General features: G+C 35.4%; 1 protein-coding gene across 6 annotated transcripts in view; it reads right to left on the bottom strand.

Moving 5' to 3' along the window:
• Nucleotides 1–19,841, bottom strand: part of LOC124154093 — a 51,488-nt gene extending 31,647 nt beyond the window's left edge. The window contains exons 1-4 of one of the 6 annotated variants that reach the window (XR_006863826.1): nt 15,531–15,686; nt 10,081–10,234; nt 9,346–9,468; nt 7,204–7,995 (exon numbers count right to left, since the gene is read on the bottom strand). Coding sequence is in view for 1 of the 6 variants with exons in the window: in XM_046527603.1 (XP_046383559.1) it covers nt 10,083–10,234; nt 17,721–17,874; nt 19,712–19,714 (309 nt within the window). In the remaining 5 variants the exon portion in view is untranslated. Of the gene's footprint in view, nt 1–65; nt 1,316–3,484; nt 3,573–7,203; nt 7,996–9,345; nt 9,469–10,078; nt 10,235–15,530; nt 15,713–17,720; nt 17,875–19,711 lie in introns of those variants that run through there. The other 5 variants (XR_006863829.1, XR_006863827.1, XR_006863825.1 and 2 more) reach the window with 5 other exon arrangements.
• Nucleotides 19,842–20,724: the final 883 nt, after the last annotated feature.

Raw genomic sequence — 20,724 nt, 5'->3', positions numbered from 1 at the left:
TTGGTATTTTACCTAATGAACAAGTATGGCGTTGAACAAAATATTGGTCAAAACTTTTCACTCACCAGTGACTGAAACCACTCCAATAGCTAACATAACAATTATGGCAATCGATTAAGTCTTCATATTTCTTCTGCTGGTGGCTGTCGCTCTGGTGGAGATCTGGTGGCTGGTAGTAGTGTGAGCTGTGATTTGATTTCTCAGAATGAGAGGCATATGGTTTTTAAGAGATTCATGCCTTCTTTTTTTGTGACGCCCTCAATCAACTTGAGTTTTAACCTTTGCTCTCAATTTTGATAAGGCTTATGTGTTCAATTTTTTGGCCTCATGCATGTGATTTATCTTTGTGCGTGATATGATTTACTGTTGGAGGTCAAACCAGGAACCCTAAATTTTGAATATTCGAATTCAATGTGTGAGATAGATCTGAGGAATGAAAACTTGGATGGTGAACAGTAATTCTCATGTGATCGAGAAACATAACTTTGTTCCTAAAAATTTTAATAAATATTTTTATATGTTTAATTTTGGTATCATATAAAAATATCAACATACCTACACCTATATTTCAAGTTGTTTTATTCCCTTTTATTACCACGCTTTCACATGGTGATTAAAATGGGTGATGAAACACGAATGTTGGTTTGCATTGGTGAGAGAGTTCTTCACCGCTTTTAAACCACAGGCATATGAATTTTAACTAGCACAATGTAGGGACCAGTTCCTTTTGCTTGCCTGCCACATTTTTCAAGGATTTTTGTTTGGGGTGTCAGAAGGGTTCAACCAAGATTTGATTGAACCTGGGACTCTCCAACCAGCAGCCAAGTGCTCTAACTACAAGGCTACTGAATTCTTTCATTATATTATGCATTTTGCCCTATCAATTTTATTTATTGTTAGGAAGGTATTAAATGACACATATTATGTCACAAAAATTATTAGACATGTGAATTGAAGATAACCTCAGTTACCTATCGAAGGGAAACATAAACTCATAGTACTTGGAAGTTGCTTAATAACTTGTTTATTTTATTTATATGTGTAATGGGCACATAATATCATCTTATTTTAAGATGGTGTGTTCCATAACTTGAGGGTTGTCCATTTAAGGATGCTTAAATATCCTTAAATGTTGTGTAATCATTTGTTTACACAAGAGATAATCTCCACTATTGTCTCTGATCAGTTGTTAGGCAGGCCTTCTGTGTACATCCCAAGCTTCCATTATTCCCACATCTGCAGGTGTTGCAGTCTAGTTGGCAGAAGGTACCTTGCACACATGGTGTCTCATCACTGGGGCAGGGAGGATGGGTTCCTTTTTTTAAGAATAAATCAAAATTAATGTTGGGAATATAGGAAGGTGATCTAAAATTGACTCTCAATAAATGCCATACCATTTTGTGAAAGGCCTTAATTGTAATGTAAGGAATTTGGTGTAATCTCCTGTAACATTTATTTTTGAGTTGTTTTGGGTTGTTTTGAGTGGGATTTTGATGTGACGATGGATAGAAGGAGAACAATGGAGCGAACAACAATAAGCAGCAGAGGTGGAGTGGGGCAATTGTTGTTGACTGCGTGGGATGAAGTGTAGGGGAGTGGGATTGTAATAGTTGTGGCGTACGGTTGTCTCTTTACTCACGAGTTTGTTTTTTTAAAGTTTAATAAGAATATTTGTGAACGTAATGAAGAGGAAAAAAACGTTACATTTTGGTGCAGCAATGTGGGGCACGACTTCTCGAGAGGATCGAGACCACAGGACAGGACACCTGAAAAAACGAGTCGCGTCGTAGAAAGCGGGAATTCAAAATGGCGGGAGTGAAAAAATTTTATGAACTGAAAAAGTTGGATTTACAAAGTTTGTTGAGGGATTGGGGATCGACGACTCAAGGGGCAAAGTTTGAGCTGCAGGAGTGTTTAAAACCACTTTTGATAAAAGAAGGGATTGATATAGAGACCCATGCGTTTGAGATGGAGATGGAGGAGCAAGGATACAGTGACCTACGGGTGCTACTAAGACAGCTGATGGAAAAACAGGAGAGGCGAGATAGTCAGTTGAAGGAAGAACAGGAGAGGCGAGATAGTCAGTTAATGGCAGAACTGGAGAGTCGAGATAGCAAACAAGAAGAAAGAGACAAAAAGTTAGAGGAGACGGCAAAGATAATCAACGAAGGGCTAATGGCGTTCCAATGAGAATATTTTGGAAGAATCACCGAGCAAGAGAAGAAGATGTAGGAAATACGCGACCAGATGGAAGAAATAATCGCTGAAGTAGGGGCAAAGTTTGGCGAGACTGGCGAAAAATTCGAAGACTTAGATTCAAGCCAAGCGAACTTGAAAGCTGGGATTGAAGAGATTAAGGAGAAGATAGAAGAAGCAGAGAAAAGGATGGTGACGAAAATAAATCAAGAATCTGCCAGCAGAGGAGGCCAAGGGCAAATGCAAATTCTTTATTTCCGATCTTTTCTATCAAGTGGGTGTTCTCTAAGCTCCTTTACCTCCACGCTAAAATCTTTATATTTTGACAGTAATACACTAGAACTTGGATTATAGTTATTTTATGATATTCTACATTGAAAAAAAAAGTACTAAATTTTCTAGGACAAATGAAATTATATGATTCAAAAGATATTTTGCAGAGTCACGGTATCTTCACAGGTGTTGGTATCTTTTAAATGGTCTACCTTACCCAAGGGTAGCCCAATACCCCCTCAGAATACCGCCGCTTTTTGTCCACGACTGCTTATTCGACGAAAGAACTCGCTTATCTCGCAGCTAACCTCTATATCTGAAGGTCGACCCACTGTCCGCAACCCGGTGGACGCACTCGGTGGCTTTAAGCTCAGCCGCGAGAAGTCACTAAGTATGATGTGAAAATCGTATCTCATAAGTTTAATAGGTACTTTGTGTAGCATATGCTGTATCCTCTCTTTAGTCTTGGGGATCTGTTACTCCATGAATAATAATGGTCAACCTTGGCCACTGAAAATTAATGTGCCCTCGGCAATCCGATGTGTAAAACTAAGGCTTAAGAAGTTTGCTATCCTCTGTGGTAGTTTATGTTGCTATTCTTAATGCTGCGTAGAAACATAGCAATGGAAGTTCCTTAGTGAAGACAAAATATTATGTATTTTGCCCTGTCAATTTTATTTCTTGTTAAGAAGGTATTAAATGGCACACGTTATGTCACAAAAGTTATTAGACATGCGAATTAAAGATAACCTCATTTACCTATCGAAGGGAAACATAAACGCATAGTATTTGGAAGTAGCGTAATAATTTGTTTATTTTATTGGTATATGTAATGGGTACATAATATAATCATATTTTAAGATGGTGAGTTCCATAACTTGAGGGTTTTCCATTTAAGGATACTTAATTATCCTTAAATGATGTTTAATCATTTGTTTACACAAGAGATAATCTCCACTATTGTCTCTGATCAGTTGTTAGGCAGGCCTTCTGTGTACATCCCAAGCTTCCATTATTCCCACATCTGCAGGTGTTGCAGTCTAGTTGGCAGAGGGTACCTCGCACACATGGTGTCCCATCACTGGGGCAGGGAGGATGGGTTCCTTTTTTTAAGAATAAATCAAAATTAATGTCGGGAATATAGGAAGGTGATCTGAAATTGACTCTCAATTAATGCCATACCATTTTGTGATAGGCCTGAATTGTAATGAAAGGGATATGGTGTAGTCTCCCTTCCTTCTTGGATGTAAGTTAACAAATCAGTATGCCTTTTTGGTCCTGGAGTTACACCATTATGTTTACTCACCCAAAAATCTGCCCATTAGCAATATTTTATTTACATACGTTTTGAGAGATGTGAAATGTATGACTGAGTTCAGTTTGTATTGTCATTCATTATCAGATGAGTTTTTTTTGTTAAAATCAAGCTTCATTATTAAAAAATAGAAGTTGCTTATGTGATTTAAAAAAAAATGAATGTTGAATAGTTAAAAATATACATATTTAGCGGTATTTAGGGTAAAGAGGTCTATGTTTAGGATTTATTCTTCTTTTAAAAATGAAATGAGTGTATGTTATGCCATATGTACGAGTTAAATGTATGTGCATAACAGTAGCAGTATGTGGATAATTGCACTATTAACTCTCAAAGTAGGAGAAATGTAATTGAGGGAGAAGTTAATCCAATATGATCATTGATCGGTAATATTTTTCTAAAATATATATTACATAGATATTATTGCTTAGGATCTTTCATGAGTGCTTTTTCTAGAAAGGATTTTGTGATAATACTACATACCAGTCTATCTATGGAATTTTTTACGGTAACTACTAATGTGGTATGGTGCCTGAGAATGTATAATGCCTCTTGCACCTACATGAGCCCTTTACAGCTGAAGAAGTTTGTATGATTCAAATCAAGCTTATCCTCTTGCTGATTTTTTCAACAAATATTTTAGATAAGTAGCACTGAAAAATTTTTCTTGGAAACTATTTAAACTAGAACATGCCGCCAATGTAATTTTTTAAAATTATCTTTCAGTGTCTTGAAAGATTTCATTTTTTTCCTTTCTGCATTCAAATGATACATGATAATTCTGATTTAATGACCTCTAGCATTTCAATTTTCATTCTGTGTTATCCTAAGTTTTCTTATATTATCACTAATTTTTGCGATAATGAATCTATTGTTACGTTTACCTATCTTTACCTTTTTATTACTCCTCACTCAACTCAAAACACGACAGCCATTCAATAAACAAAAACAAAAGAAAAATGCAAATCCCATTAATGCGGAATAACATCATTAATGTCATTAACACATACAACTGAACCCATGTACTTAATATCTTTTCGCTTAATTTTATCATAAAAAACTTAAACCTTTATAGCATTAGAATTGTGGTGGGAGAATGAGGGGATAGATAACCCCTTCCATAGCCTCATAGAAATTAATTAATTAAAACTATTTTTTTCATCATAAAATAATTATGATCCATGTTTTAGTTTATTACTGTTGAAATATGAAGATGTCAGCATGGAAGAAGAGGAGTTTATAGAAAACCCAATTGATAGAAAAGAGTGGAAGTAAAGAATTTGAGGAAGCAAAGAGATTCCAAAGAATAGACCAAAAAACCATGGATGAAGTTATGCAAGAGAAGATGTTACCTCATAAATTATTAAGTAACTATTATAGTTTTGACGTATAATAACTGCATCTGCTTAAAGTTAAATTTTAAGTGCCAAAATGATGTAAAATGTATTTCCAGCAAATGCCATTTTTCAAACATTTTCCTGGACACCCCTGGATGGTGGTTCCCAGGGGGTCCAGGTCATGGAGTCGACCCCCCAGGCTCCTTCATCCCCCCCAATGCATATTCCTATTTATGCCACTGATATGAACTGAAAATCAAATGTTGTTTTATCCATTTTTTTGTGCTGTTTTTCATCTATGATAAGTACATATTTTTCCATACACAATGTATTAAAGAGGATCACCACGGTCGTCAACCTAAAAGTTCCATCGTACTTAATAGTTAATGAGGTAACATCTTCTCTTGCATAACTTCATCCATGGTTTTTTGGTCTATTTTTTGGAATCTCTTTGCTTTCTCAAATTCTTTATTTCCTGCACTCTTTTCTATCAAGTGGGTTTTCTATAAACTCCTCTTCTTCCATGCTGACATTTTTATATTTCAACAGTAATAAACTAAAACTTGGATTATAATTATTTTATGATGAAAAAAAATGTACTGGATTTTCTTTGCCAGCTTTTATAGAAAAAAGTTAAGGGTAAATGTGGCTCCACTTATCATACCAAGGAGATACCCCCGAGATGGCCGAACTACCTCCACAAATAGTACGGAGGCAACAAGAGGCCATTAATGCAGCCGCGATTATGTTCATGGAATGACATTTTCAGCAGTAAATGTTTCATTTTTTTTCTTATATACCTTTAATATCCTGTAATTTTCATGCTGTAATCATTAGTTGTGGCCATTTTGTTCAATATGAGAGCATACCTTACAGTAAATAAGAAAAAAAGGTATCCAACAATCCGATTCATTTTAAGTGACTATTGAATTGAGAGAGATCACATCATTTTCTCTCGAATTATGGTAAAAATCATGCGATAGTGCTCGCTTTCTGTAATTATTAAATAAGAAATATATGTTCAATGATGCATGCATGTTTGTTTAAACACATAAAAATAATGGTTTAAAATACAGTAGTGCCTTTCGTTTCCAAAGAATATGAAAAAATGGTGCCTATCACTAAAACCTCTCTATAGTGAGCCTCCATACATCAAATTGCCCAAATTTTGGTCCCCTCCATTACGATGTAAAGAGGTTTTACTGTAGTATTGTTATTTATGCAGTTATTCTGTTATTTTAGAGTGCTTCCCGGACTCAATGAGTTTTTTTTTCACCAGTTCGCTATCTTTTTAGCGGCAATAACATGGTTGTACTCGTATTATTAATGATCCATTCGGGGATTCTAATGGAAATATGTAATAAGCCCAGTTTATCCTAGCATTAATGCAGTAATTCCGATGATTTTGCGTCCGATTTAATTTTTTTTATAAAGATCGCAGAAAAACTGAGTGACAGTTAAAATCATGAGCAGATAATCCGCAAACTGGATAAACCGCAGCCAGATAATCGGGAGTGTGCTGTGATCATATTTCCTCAGCCCTCAAGGTTATCTGCTGGCTTAACTTTCTCAGTCACCAATGTCAAAAGTTTTTGTTGATTCCACGAAATGTTCAAATACATGTGATTATTTTCAAATTTACATTACTCCTAAGTGGATTTTCCCATAAGCACTCCTTCACCTAAGCAATTGTTTTTTTTTTCTATTCTAATGGTCATTTCCAGAGCAACTCTTACGGTGGACGTATTTATCATTGCAATTATAGAGTCATCAAATGAGTCACAAATATGAGGTTGAGTGTTCAAAAAAATTAATGATTAACTACCTCACCCACAAAAACCAAGGATAAAATTTACCATGAAAAAATAATTTTGTTTTTCTGCAATTCTAACCTGAATCTGAAGAATTGTATCCCTACTCGAATGTATGTTTTTTGTAAACAGATGCCAATTATTTGAATAATTGGTGATTCCTTCAGTATCTCAAGCACTATACATACTATTTCAATTTGAAACATGTGGTATTTAACCTAATGAACAAGTATGGCATTGAACAAAATATTGGTCAAAACTTTTCACTCACCAATCACTGAAACCACTCCAATAGCTAACATAACAATTATGGCAATTGATAAAGTCTTCATATTTCTTCTGCTGGTGGCTGTCGTTGATTTGGTGGCTGGTAGTAGTGTGAGCTGTGATTTGATTTCTCAGAATGGATTTAAGAGGCTCGTGCCTTATTTAGAAATGACCTCAATCAACTTGAATTCTAACCTTTGCTCACAAGTTTGATAAGGCTTTATTTTTTTTTTTGGCCTCATGTATGTGATTTATTGAACATTCAAATTTATTTTGTGAGATAGAATTGAAGTATGAAAGCTTAAACATAGATCCTTGCCCTAATTGTGGGGATCTTTTACTCCATGAACACTTACGATCAAAGTGGGCCACAGGCAATCAATGAGCCCTTGGCAATCTGATAAGTTAAAATATCCCATGAGAATTTTGCAGTCCTCTGTGGTAATTCATGTTGCTATTCTTAATGCTGTTTAAAGACATAGCAATAGGTATGGTGAAGGCAATACATTATGTAAATTGTCCTGTCAATTTTATTTCTTGTTAGGAAGGTATGAAATTGCACGTAGTATGTCACAATAATTTTTTGATCTGTGAATGATAGATTACCCCAGTTACCTATTTAAGGTAAACATAAACTCATAATTCTTTGAATTTGCTTAATAACTTGTTTATTTTATTGCTATGTGTAATGAGTACATAATATCATCATTTTTTAAGGTGGTGTGTTCAATAACTTGAGGGATGTCCATTTACAATCGGCTTTCTTCTGTTGCAACTTGTTTTCAGTATACATTACCTATTGGCAAAAGAAACAAACTATTTAGTATTAATAGAATTTTTTTAACCATAATGCATTACTTGTCTATGAGGGCAAATAATTCTTGCTGTATTAATTCTGAAAGCTTGCTTTAAGTTTTATTTAGTAATTATTTACTTTTCCCTAAATATGTTACAGTTTGCTTTTAAAGTACTCCTATTGAGAGTTATAATTTTATTCATGAAGCATACTTCTTAAATTCTCAATTATGTTAGTTGTAATGCTCACCCTCGAACACAACAGTGCTATTTTCAAGATTCAAGTTACTTTTGAGTTTCAGTGGAAACTAATATTTTGAATCTGTCTGATTGTGAACAAAAAATACTTCTTAATGAAAGGTTTAAAGCACATATTTTCATGCAATATAGAAAAAAATTATCTGATCGAGTAGTTCATGTTTTCCTCTTTCGTACTGCTTAAAGATATTTAGAGAAAACAGTTGATATCACCCTTATGTTAGAATGAAAAGAATTTTTTTAATGAATGGATTAATAAAATTGTATTTTTTTGGCTTGGTTCAATAAAGTTACTATTACAGTAAAACCTCTTTACATCGTAATGGAGGGGACCAAAATTTGGGCAATTTGATGTATGGAGGTTCACTATAGAGAGGTTTCAGTGATAGGCACCATTTTTTCATATCCTTTGGAAATGAAAGGCACTACTGTCTTTTATAACATTATATTTATATGTTTAAACAAGCATGCATACATCAGTGAACATATATTTACTATTTAATAATTACAGAAAGCGAGTGCTATCGCATGATTTTTACTAAGATTCGGGAGAAAATTATATGATCTTTCTCAATTCAACAGTCACTTAAAATGATTAGGATAGTTGGATATCTTTTTCTTATTTACTCTAAGGTATGCTCTCATATGGAACAAAATGGCCACAACTAATGGTTAACGTGAAAATTACAGCATATTAAAGGTATATAAGAAAAAAAAAGAGTGAAACATTCATTGCTGAAAATGTCATTCGATGTAGGTAATCACGGCTGCATTAATGGTCTCTTGTTGTCTCGGTACGATTTGCAGAGGTAGTTAGGCCGTCTCGGGGGTATCTCCTTGGTATGATAAGTGGAGGTTTTACGATATAAAGAGGTTCACTACATAGAGGTTTGCCTATAAATTTACATGTAAATCAGACGGGACCGTAGGGGTGGTATGATGTATGGAGGTTTAGGATATAAAGAGGTTCACTACATAGAGGTTTTACTGTACTTATTTTTGCTCTTGGGTACATAATTTGCTACTGGTTCTATAGAAGTTCAAAACTGGCTAGTCCATGATTTTTTCCAAAAAAATTGGAAAGAGATAACACCTTTTACGGTCATTGTTCAGCCTCTGCCTTGGGACCATCACGCCAGACCACACACACACTTTATAGGGCAGTATTACTCCATCTAATCCTCTCAAGTCGCCACAAAATCTTTGGTAAAGAAACCTGTGTAAATAGATGTATACTTTTGTGCCCTTAATGTTGTAGATAGTATGTATAATATATCTATACTTATGTAACTATGGTATACTTCGCTATGGTTGCATTTGGTCTCAACATTAGCCTGGGCCCCTGACATCTCACTGAATGTATTTATACATATGTGATTGCCAATTCTTAGTTCTTAGATTAGATCTTAGTTTAATTTCAGGAGATCTTAGTTTGAGCCCTGATCAAGGCAAACAATCTATCCTTTGTGGTATGTTTCTATTTGGTGACTCTATATAGTTTCAATGCTGGCAAGTATATCTTTGCATTCTCTTTAATTTTTTAAAATATTATGCTCGGAATATAATTTAACTGCATGATTTTCTATCCGTTTTCAGAAAGATTTCTTTTTCTCAAGAAAAAAGTTTATGTATAAATTAGTATGTGGTAATGAATCTTTTGTTAACTGAATCAATATTAATGTATGTATTTTTGGAAAGCCTTAACAAATTTCTGTGAGAGCTTGAGCCCTGCTACCCTATGGGCCAGGCCATCCTTTACCATTGCAGTTGGCTATTTGTGGCTTTAAATTTTTTTAAATTTTAGGCTTCTGTAAGAAATGTTACTAACCTCTATTCCTCCACAGTAGGTGCCCTTAGACAGCCTATCTTAGTGCAGGCCAAAACACCTGTGTCAGTGCATGTACAAGTGTTGCATTCCCTCTTGCATTGGAAACCTGGCTGACATGTAGCATCAGAGGGACATTCTGGTAGTTCACTTGAGCCTGAAAAGTTGGATTGAATATAAAATTAAGTATTCATACATTGAACTATGGTGTAAGAAGTGTATGTATTACCAATGTCATTCTGGTGAAGTACCTTGAACCAACCTAAGTTCCCAAAAGTATGTTTGATGTAAACATCGTGGTTGAGAAGGGTGTAGGTAAAGGCTTGATCAATCAATTCCAATCACCTTAGATTTGTAGACCATTAATCTTGTGATAATGACTTCAAATGTACATAGCAGGCTTTGTAAACTTTTATCCATTGATCTCTTGAATGTTCATCATCAGCCGACTTAATGGTCAACCAATACTGGATCGTAACATTAATTGTCAAAGGGCCATCAATTGAGTAAGGTCAGCTAATAATTATTTATGGTAGCAATGAATGATGTTTTTGCTAGTGGTCTCAAAAATTGTCTGGGTTTAGGTTGTGTTCTTATAGTTCTTGCTAACAAATGGTTGATTTTACACATACATGCTGTATACTGTGGTCTTGGTGAATGGGCACAAAATGTGTTGGAGAGAATTCTAATCTTTAGGACCTTATTTGGCTGTTGTGTAGATTTTTTTTGTAGTCACCTAGTAGCTTGCAATATATTCTCAGGTTTGGCTGTGGGTAAGCCTTTTATAAACTAATTTTTCGGTAGTGTTCCATTTGTCTTTATGTCATAAACTAATAGGGTAGTTTCCTTCATCAAAGAAAACAAAAGTCATTGATTGCGATTCGTTACCCACCATTACTGTATTCATAATATACAAATTATTTCATTTTAGAAATACCGGTTTAGACGAATGGCAATGGTCAATTTTAACCTCATTTGAAAAAAAAAACAGATTGGCGCCCATGCGATGCCACTCCATGTGACGTCACAGGGACCTAGTTTCTATACGAGAAGATAGGAGTTATACGTAGTCTGAGATTACCAATGCATGCATGAGGCGCAGAGCTCAGGGAAACATGTCTTAATAATCACTTATTAAAACTGGCTAAGGTCGGAAAGTTTTCTTCATTTGATATGGTATTAATAATACTTATTTAAGCCAAGCGCTACCAGCCAGCAGGGTACTCAGCTACCCGCTAGAAGCCTGCATCGTATCAGCGCTCAACTCACCTCAAGGTCACCTCACAAGGCGGCAGCGGGAACCAGAAATACGTCACACGGAGAGATTTCCCGACATTCATACTTACGCGTCGCGTTTTCGCACGCTAGAAAATTTTCACTTATCATTTAATCGCGAAAAATAGATATCGTCATTTAAAAATCTAAAAGCGTGAAATACGTACTCCAGGAGTAATAATTTTTCGATTTAGGCAGTAAAAAAATAATAGGAAACCACCGTAATGCTGGATATGGTTATCACTATTAGGACAGAAGTTTCACTCTGCCTTGAAGGATAACGTTGATCTGAACCCTAAAGAGTCTCTAGCTTCAAATTGTAATTTTTCTCCCTTTATCTTGAGTTATTTTGCATACATTATGAAAACCACAAGTGACTGATTAATTGCCAGTCATAGGGATACAGGGATAAGTTATTGAAATAATTATGATGGAGGAGAAACTTAGTCAAGATTCTAGGCAAAACATCAGCCTCATATGGAGACCATAACTCAATAAAAAAAGTTGTTAGCATTCATAGCAATCTTTGCCTTGATGATGATGAGTGAGTCACACATCAAAAGCTTAACCCTTCAAAACCACGCCTGGTGCCAAACCAGAGAATATTCTATGCATATTATTTGCCTAGAAAACTTATTAATATTCACCTTGTGTGTTCACTAGTTGTTTTATGTACATTCAATAGGGTGGTTTCCTATTATTTTTTTGTTGCCTAAATCGAAAGATTATTACTCCTGGAGTGCATATTTCACACTTTAAGATTTTTAAATGACGATATCTCTTTTTCGCAATTAAATGAAAAGTGAAAATTTTCAAGCACGCGAAAATGCGATGGTGGTAAGTGTGTTGATGCCCGGGAAAACTCCACATGACGTTGTTCTGGTTCCTGCTGCCGCAAGTGAGGTGACCTTGGGGTGAGGCTCTGAGCGCCGATACGACGCAGGATGCTTGTAGGTAGCAATGTACCATGCTAGCTGATAGCGCTTGGCTTAAATAAGGATCATTAATACCTTATCAAACGAAGGAAACTTTCCGATCTGAGCCAGTTTTAATAGGTGATTATTAAGACATGTTTCCCTGAGCTCTGTGCCTCATGCATGCATTGGTAATCTCAGACGATGTAAAACTCCCATCTACTCGTATAAAAACTAGGTCCCTGAGACGTCACGTGGAGTGGCATCGCATGGGCGCCAATCTGTTTTTTTTTTTTCAAATGAGGTTAAAATTGACCATTAACATTCATCTAAACCGAGATTTCTAAAGCCAAATAATTTGTATATTATGAATACACTAATGGTGGGTAACGAATTGCAATCAATGCCTTTCGTTTTCTTTGATGAAGGAATCTACCCTATTGGAGAATGGAAACCAATTGAAATGGGGTATAATCTGGTAGTGAAATGATGGAGGAATTTGTCATCTAGTACTACAGTAGATTCTGGTTAATTGGGACGTATTGGGACTTGTGCACTTTGCCCCAATTAGGCAAAATATCCTGTATATGGGCATAAACAAACGTTGAAATGATGGAAAGAAGACTAAAGAAAGTTTATAATGCAACATAAGTTTAATAAACTATTACTTTGATTAATAAATCAGCAAGTTTAGTTAATTTATTATCATTTTTAAGAATTATAACAATTTAGTTTAAAATATATTTTTCACAGCGTCGGGCGACCCTGAATGAATGTCTTTTACTAAGTCCTATTAAAGAAAAGTCCCATCCTGTCGCGGATATTATAACAACAAGAGCTTTCAAAATAGGCCAAGAATAGGAGCATTTGTGAAAAATAAGGGTAAATAAAAGGAGGAAAATATAAAAAAATAGTATTCTGAAAACAAAAAATTTTAATTTAGTCGCGAGTATAGAGTCTATGTCGCCAACTCATGGCCCAATAAAGCGGCATGCTGTCCCAATGAAGTGGAGAATACTCTGGGATATTCCTCTATTGGGTTCTGTTCTTCAAGATCTGCCCCAATTAAGCGGCTGCCCCAAGTAACCGGTGGACCCATTAAACAGAATCTACTGTACTAGGGCTACTAGATGAGTGGATTTGATTTGGTGGATGATTGTCGAGCACTTTTGCTGTGGAGGTATCGATATTGTTGCCACCCCTTTTTTGCAATTCTATTTCTCTCTTCTGCTCAGCAAACAGTCTGTAGCTCTGAATTTCATCTTGGAATACAATAGTTGTGGGTGACTTAGTGGCATTATTTGTGGCTACATATCCAATACAGTTAGTAATAAAACTTTCATAAATGGAAATTCAGCTCTTTAAAAAAATACCCTCTTTCCCAATCATATTATTTCTTTTATAATTGCTATGCCTCCAGAAAGAATTACCCCTGTCCTTCATTCTGAAGTGTTCAGAGAAATCATGTCACATCAATCGTCTTTCAGAAAGGATCATTTTCTTGAAGTTCCTCTTTCACCAAAGTTATGGATTCACTATCTGTTCTTGGTTTTAAAATTCTTGAGAGATAAATGAGTAAATTTGCACTTGTAAAGGACCATTTGTGAAAAAGAATATTTTTGTAAAAATCATGAAAATTCACAATCAATGAAGCTAAAAATGGCATTTATTTGAAGCATAGTGGATGATATGATTAATGCATTATACAAGTTAATGTAGGTTTACATGGAGCTTGTTAGCTTCTGCCTATAAAATGGCTCAACCTGCCTTGATTGGACTTACTCGTTAATTCACAAGTATTCACAAGAATTCACAATTCACAAATTCACTCTATATCATTCTAGCAATAAATCCTATTCTTTCCTTCCCCTCCCCCACTTGCCTTACATTCTTCCCTCTAAAGTGGATTTGAATATCCCTTCCACTCCCACATCTCTAAGGTTTCCTCCATCACCTTCCTAATCGTCCATATTTCTGCACCCCAAAGCACTACACCCCAGATCAGACTCTTCACTGCCCTTTTCTTTACACTCTTACATAGCAATCTCCTCATCAGCTCTTTCACAGTCGCAAATACCTCCTTTATTAGCACAATCCCTTCCTGATGTTCTACTGCTGTATCAGTTTCCCACTGACAGGCTGCCCAAATATTTGAATTGCTCCACCTGCTCAAGTTTGTGACCATCCATTTATTTCTTGACCCTCATATTCCTAACTTGTAATGCTTGACAAAATAGCATAACTTTGGTCTTCTTGTGATTTATCCGCATACCATACTGCTTGTCTGATGCATCCATAAAAGCCTATTGCCCTATTGCTAAATGGTTTAATCAAAGCCTGATCATCTAAAAACCTCACTGATTTGAGCATCATTCCCCCACTTTAACTCCTGCTTCTAACTCATCCCACGCTTGAACTTTAAGTGCTTGAAATGGTCCTAAATTATGTGTATACATATTTTTTGAAAGTATGTCTGATAATGAAAGTTAGGGTATTTTATGGTATTTACTGAGGGTATGGTGGTATGATTGTCAGTAGGTATACTCTACTCCTAATTCAAAGACTGCAGGTGCCTCAAAAAAACTGGCGCAGGAAAGGATCAGGCAAGCCTACATTAAGTGTGCACTATTCACAAGCATGAATTTTAATCCAGGGTGAGCTCTATCCTCATTAATCCAAACCTAGCTTAAGGTTTAAGCATGGAGTGAGTAGGTACATTATTTTCAAAGTTATCTCGGGTTTCATTCTATGTTGGATATTGTCGGCTTTTCTATAGGGCGCTATACACGGTGAATGATCATGTGAATGATCATGCTGAATGATCATGCGAATGAAATCATTTGCCGTGTATAACGGAAACGTTCGCGAATGAACCGTCATCATTCAGTGAAAATTAGAACATGCTCTATTTCGCTCGCATGATCCTGTGAATGATCACGTGATCATTCAGCATGGTCATTCGCATGATCATTCACCGTGTATAGCGGCCTTATTACTACCTCTGCCATATTTAGTTCTAATTTTTATCAGGGCAGTCAGCAGTAGCCTATGTCCTACACCAAAGGAATACCTGAGAAAAGTTTGTAAATATATTTTGTGTGGAAAAGCATTTCATACCTTATCTTATGGTATTTTTATGGTAGTGAGGCATTTACGGAGGAATGCATATATACTTATGATAGTAATAGGCTAAATAATAACAGGATAAACATGCCTTGGTTTTAAATAAAGTTAGAATGAGTAATTTAAAAAATGAAGGCTTACCATCAGCTGAAACCAGTCCCACAACTAGCAAAGCAATAAGTGCAATAGCTAAAGTCTTCATCTTTATTCTGCTGGTGTGTTTCTCAGATGCACTGATCTATGAATGTTAATCCTACAAGCTTCAATCACAGAATGACTGGAAAGTATTTCAAAAGCTTCATACTCACCCCTATTTGCCATTTTTGACCTTTATACATCAACATTTCTATTGTGAACCTTGAGCAAGAGGACTCATGACTGCAATGATGTTTATCTGTGGTCAACTTGATTGGCTTTATGAGCGTAAATGATGATGTGTATAGATTAACCTGAAGGTCAATGGGGTCGTAAGTTTATCCTAGATGTCTGGTTCTCTGGTAAGATAGAGGAGTGGACTATTTCTTTTAGGTAATATTGTGGTAATTTATTCCTTTACAAATTGCTAATTAATTCATGAATTTGGTAGTGTAATGTGCTGCTTGATCTTTTTGTGGGTTTTTCAAAATGAAGGAATGCACGTGTTTAGTTAAAAATGCATAAAATTAATAAAATAAATACTATTTTAAAATTTTCTCATGTTAATTGCTCATTAATATATAAAAATTTTCAGAACAAAACTACTAATTTTTAAGCCAAAATACATTCAGGTTTAACTCAGGGGTGATTGATGTGCTTAATTTTCAAGTACTGGGGAAAATCATGTCAATTTTTCTCGTCGAAACAGTATTTGTGGTGCAATTTTAGGATTTAAAAGTTTCTTCACCGATTGATTTAGATTTTCACTCCATATCTCACTTACCATATGTTAGTTTTCCATGGGTTTTGTGTTTGTCAGATTCTTCTTCTTTTCCCACTTGGTTATGTTACCCATATGTAATTAAATTTCCAAATTGTATAAACTTATCAAACCTGCATCTTTCCCTGCCCGTGCATAATTTCTCTAAGTTTTAGGTATTAAATTTTCAACATATTTTGTACATAATGTTTTGGCCCTTGCAAGTAATTTTTGTATGATATTCTGCACCATTTCTCTCTGTATGCTATTTCATTGGCTCCTACTTTCCATCTGTGTCTTGGGTTTCCTGCTTTGTGGATGTTTATCCTTTGTACGCATCCTTACTTATTTTAACTGTTTCCTTGCTTGAATGCTTTGGTAGTGGTTGTTTCCCCACCTTTTATGGAGTCTACAGCTAATGAGTATTCTTTTGAGGAGATATTATGGGTGAGGTAAGGGTTGATTTGGTGGTTTGAAATTGGTTTTCCACCCCATGGGCTGGAGTTAAAATCTTAGTGATGGAGAAGTTTTTTTTTCAGGGGAAACCCTTGAGTGTTTTGTGGATAGCACTTCAATTACCGCAGTTTGTCCATCATATTGGATATTAAGCCCTTGTTCCTTTTGTGTTTTCCATCACTAGCTGGCCAATGCTGATACATATACTTATGCTTTTCTTATGCCTTTCCTGGCTATCAGTCCCTCATGGAACTAAGGACCTAATCTGTTAGTTGCCCTAACCAATTGCCAATATCAAGTATAAAATTACCCAATTTATGTTGTTAACATTCTCTCCTCTGTTAAAAAAAATCCCTCATGTCCAAAGGTCAGTTCATAGAGGTCAAAATAAAAAAAATATCAAACATCACCACCCAAAGTGATGCAGCCATTGTGATTCAATGTAAGTAGCAAGTAATATCAACTACTTCCCATATGACATTTTAAGGGCTAACGATTTCAATATTTATTGCTGATACTAATAATAAAAATTCTTTATTTGCCATAAAATAAGATCAAAAAGCAACGTTTTCATTGATTTAGACATATGGCAACAGCTAAGTAATGTTTGACTATACTCTTGCCTTTCTAGGTTTTTCTATTGAAAATGATATTAACATTTAACACCCTCCCTGCCGCCGATTTTTAGATGAATTCACCCATTGCATCAAAGTGCTATTCTTTTTCTGCTTGCCATCATATACACGGCACCGAAGTAGCTGTGGCTAATGGCGTGCTATGAGAGGCCAAAAATGTGACTAACTCTTCAGTTATTATGACCGAAGGGTCGTGAAGATGATGCAGGTGTTTTGGGCATTATGACCGAGGTGGCAGTGAACGTGTTAAGGAAGCCTTTCTTTACACATTAGCATGGCTCACTTTGGCTATGTGGGGTTATTATTTTTTTTAAATAATTCAATCTGGAAATATGTATTACTAACCTTTATTCCAGTGCGTTAACTGTTGATAGACAACCGATGAGAGTGCAGGCCAAAACACCTGTGTCAGTGCATGTACAAGTGTTGCATTCCACCTTGCATCGGTCACCTGGGTGGCATGTACCATCAGAAGCACAGTTTGGTAGATCACTTGTGCCTGAAAAGTTTGATTGAATGTGAAAAATCCTCATAAATTATGTAGTTCTAAAAGAGACTTGGCAAAATATATTTCCTTAGTGAAACATGTACATATGTTCCTATATCCAAATGGTAACCAAGGCTGTAGTCAGAAAGGAATTTTTGGGTGGCTCAATTGGAGGGGCTGCACTCTATACAATACCTTTTAAATACATGTATTTAGGAGAGCTTTGAAGTTGATGTCCTCTCACCCATCCCTACCTGTTTGATACAGCTCTTCCCTGATAGTAACAATCTTGGTTAATCTCATATCCTTTGAACAATCGAAATGCATATTACATCATTGTATTATATAAGTATTAGTTGCATATGTGATGGAGCAATTTAAATGTAAGAGCTGCGATGGACTTTTCAAAAGTTCAATGTACATACTTGAAACTTAAGGCTATGTCATTGTTGAACAATTCTATCATTACCACGAAGAAAACTTGGTGATTTCTACTGTTCGACACAAAAAAGTATTTTTTTGCACCATTGCACGCAGTATAAATTTAAAAGTTTTTCTCTGTTATTCTCATTTAAATATTTTTATGAATTTCATCTCAAGAAGAAATTTTGTGAAAGAGATACTATTCATGTATTCTCTTTATGTTTATTATGTTTAGAGTGAGTCATTATGCCACCTCAACATCAGGCTTTTGGAATATCTTCCATTGATGTGGACATCATTCAAGAGGGTAATAGAGGTGTAGGCTTGATAAATTAATTTCAATCTTTGTTGATTGTTAAACCCATTATAATGTGGTTGTGACTTAAAATGTCAATGGTAGACTTCTGCAACCTTATTTCGGGGGACAAGTTGATCAGCTACTGGTAGTCAATTATTTAATGATGTATGATGAAAACTTGATTGTCAGTAGATCATCCATTGAGAAAGGTCTATTGATAATAATTTTCTAATGACAGATCACAAAGATTGATGGTCTAGCAAATAATCTGAGTTATGGACGTGCTCTTGCTGTGAGGTTTTTTGTTAAAATAGTAAGCAAATATACTTAAATTCTGTCTACCTTGAGCTGGCTAATAGATTTATAATTATGTATTTTGAAGGAAAAATAGCTAAGACCATCTGCTTGAAGGTGCATATAAATTTTTTTGTGGAGGCCTAGAAATTTAAGTTGTACACAATACTATGTATTAACCATAGGATGAAAAAATATTGAAAATTAGGTACCTACCGTTTTTCAGTTAGGTAGGCTCATAAAGTTTTGTACCAAAGTGTATTAGGTTTCTTACTTGCCCACCCCTGTCTCGAGCAATTTTTTTGTTTCATCATGTACTCTATTCTGCATTGTACATATGTTGAAATACATTACTTACAGGTGCTTAGTTTTAGCAGTACAGCCATTCAAGTTGATTATTTAAATTTAAAAATAGAATTTAGACTTAAAAAAAACAACTTATTTCTCCAGATTTATTGCATTTACTATTTTCTGACTTTGCTATGGTTCCAAGCACTCTACCTAGTGGACGCAGTGACAGGATTGGCATCTCCATTAATGCCTTTCTGCTAACACCATTTTCAAAAGTTTCCCCTTACTTAATTGATGATTTGAGTAAAATAACCTTTTGTTGAAGCATAGGGGCTGTAAAATTTAATCAATCTTAATACTTAAAATGATTTCTTTGATGAAAATTTGTCTGATGATGCAATAGGGTATTTCATTACATTGCTATTGGAGTGTGATCTCTAAGGAGGAAGATATGCATATGTATTATACCTATAGTACAACGCTGCCAAGTTGTCCTACAATTATAGTTAACTTAGATGAAATGATGATAAAAAAAGAGCTTACCATCTGTTGATACCAGACCCACAACTAGTAGAGCAACAAGGCAAACTGCTAAAATCTTCATAATTATATCTCGATGCGTCGGCGTCTCAGATCGGCTGTTTGTGACTGTTAATCTACAAGCTTCAATGACTGAGTGACGTAAAATCAATTCAAATGGTTTATATACCCTTGTTCCCACTTCCCACATTTGACCTTTAACCGTGAACATTCCACAAATAAACTTAACGGTGAGACTCATATTTTTGATAATGTTTATGTGTGATCACCGTGGATGACTCTCTGAGATAGCTGATTTATATGCTCAGATTATCTTGGAGGTCAATCTGGTCATAAGTCCATATTGTTCACATGAAAGAAAATGAAGTACATATGTATGTATCTTTCCTTATATCATAATCTCAAAAGGTGGATAGAAAAAAAGATTTTGGGCAAAAAGAAAATTCTTTTGCATTCAGCTGTATTTACTTTTAAAGATATCCTTTCATGTCATTGGAAAATAGTCCAGCCAGAACAATGTGTCATGGAGAGGGCATGACGTGGGTGATCAGGGGGTGGACATCCCTCTGGTGAAAATGTGAACATTTTTATCTCTAGAAATCACATTTTATGCTAATTTGGCGCCATAAATTACACTATAGATTGGTCGTCGGGAAGCTGTTTTGCTGAAACATTCTCGGCTATTCATAAAATTCATTTCGTAAAAATTAATTGGTTTGGGGAGGGTCCTGTGTCCCCCCCTGGCAATGCCACTGGACTTAGTACTAAAATATCTTCAGTGCACAAAGCTTTATGGAAGAGGCAGAGTATCTTGGTATTGACAATTTTTGAAGGGAAAGTGAAAATTTCAAAGAGGAAAACCATTTGCCTTTACTGGAATTCAAACCTGGATATACCAAATGCCTGCTAGATGTTCTAGATACCACTTGAACTACCAAGGGACCTTCTTCCTCTGTAGAATTTCATTGGCTTTGGAGGAAAAAAATGATTTATGCTGACTGGTGAATAATGCATTA

The sequence above is a fragment of the Ischnura elegans genome, chromosome 2 (genome assembly GCF_921293095.1).
Source record: "Ischnura elegans chromosome 2, ioIscEleg1.1, whole genome shotgun sequence".
NCBI lineage: Eukaryota > Metazoa > Arthropoda > Insecta > Odonata > Coenagrionidae > Ischnura > Ischnura elegans.
This window is presented reverse-complemented; position numbering and strand designations above follow the sequence as displayed.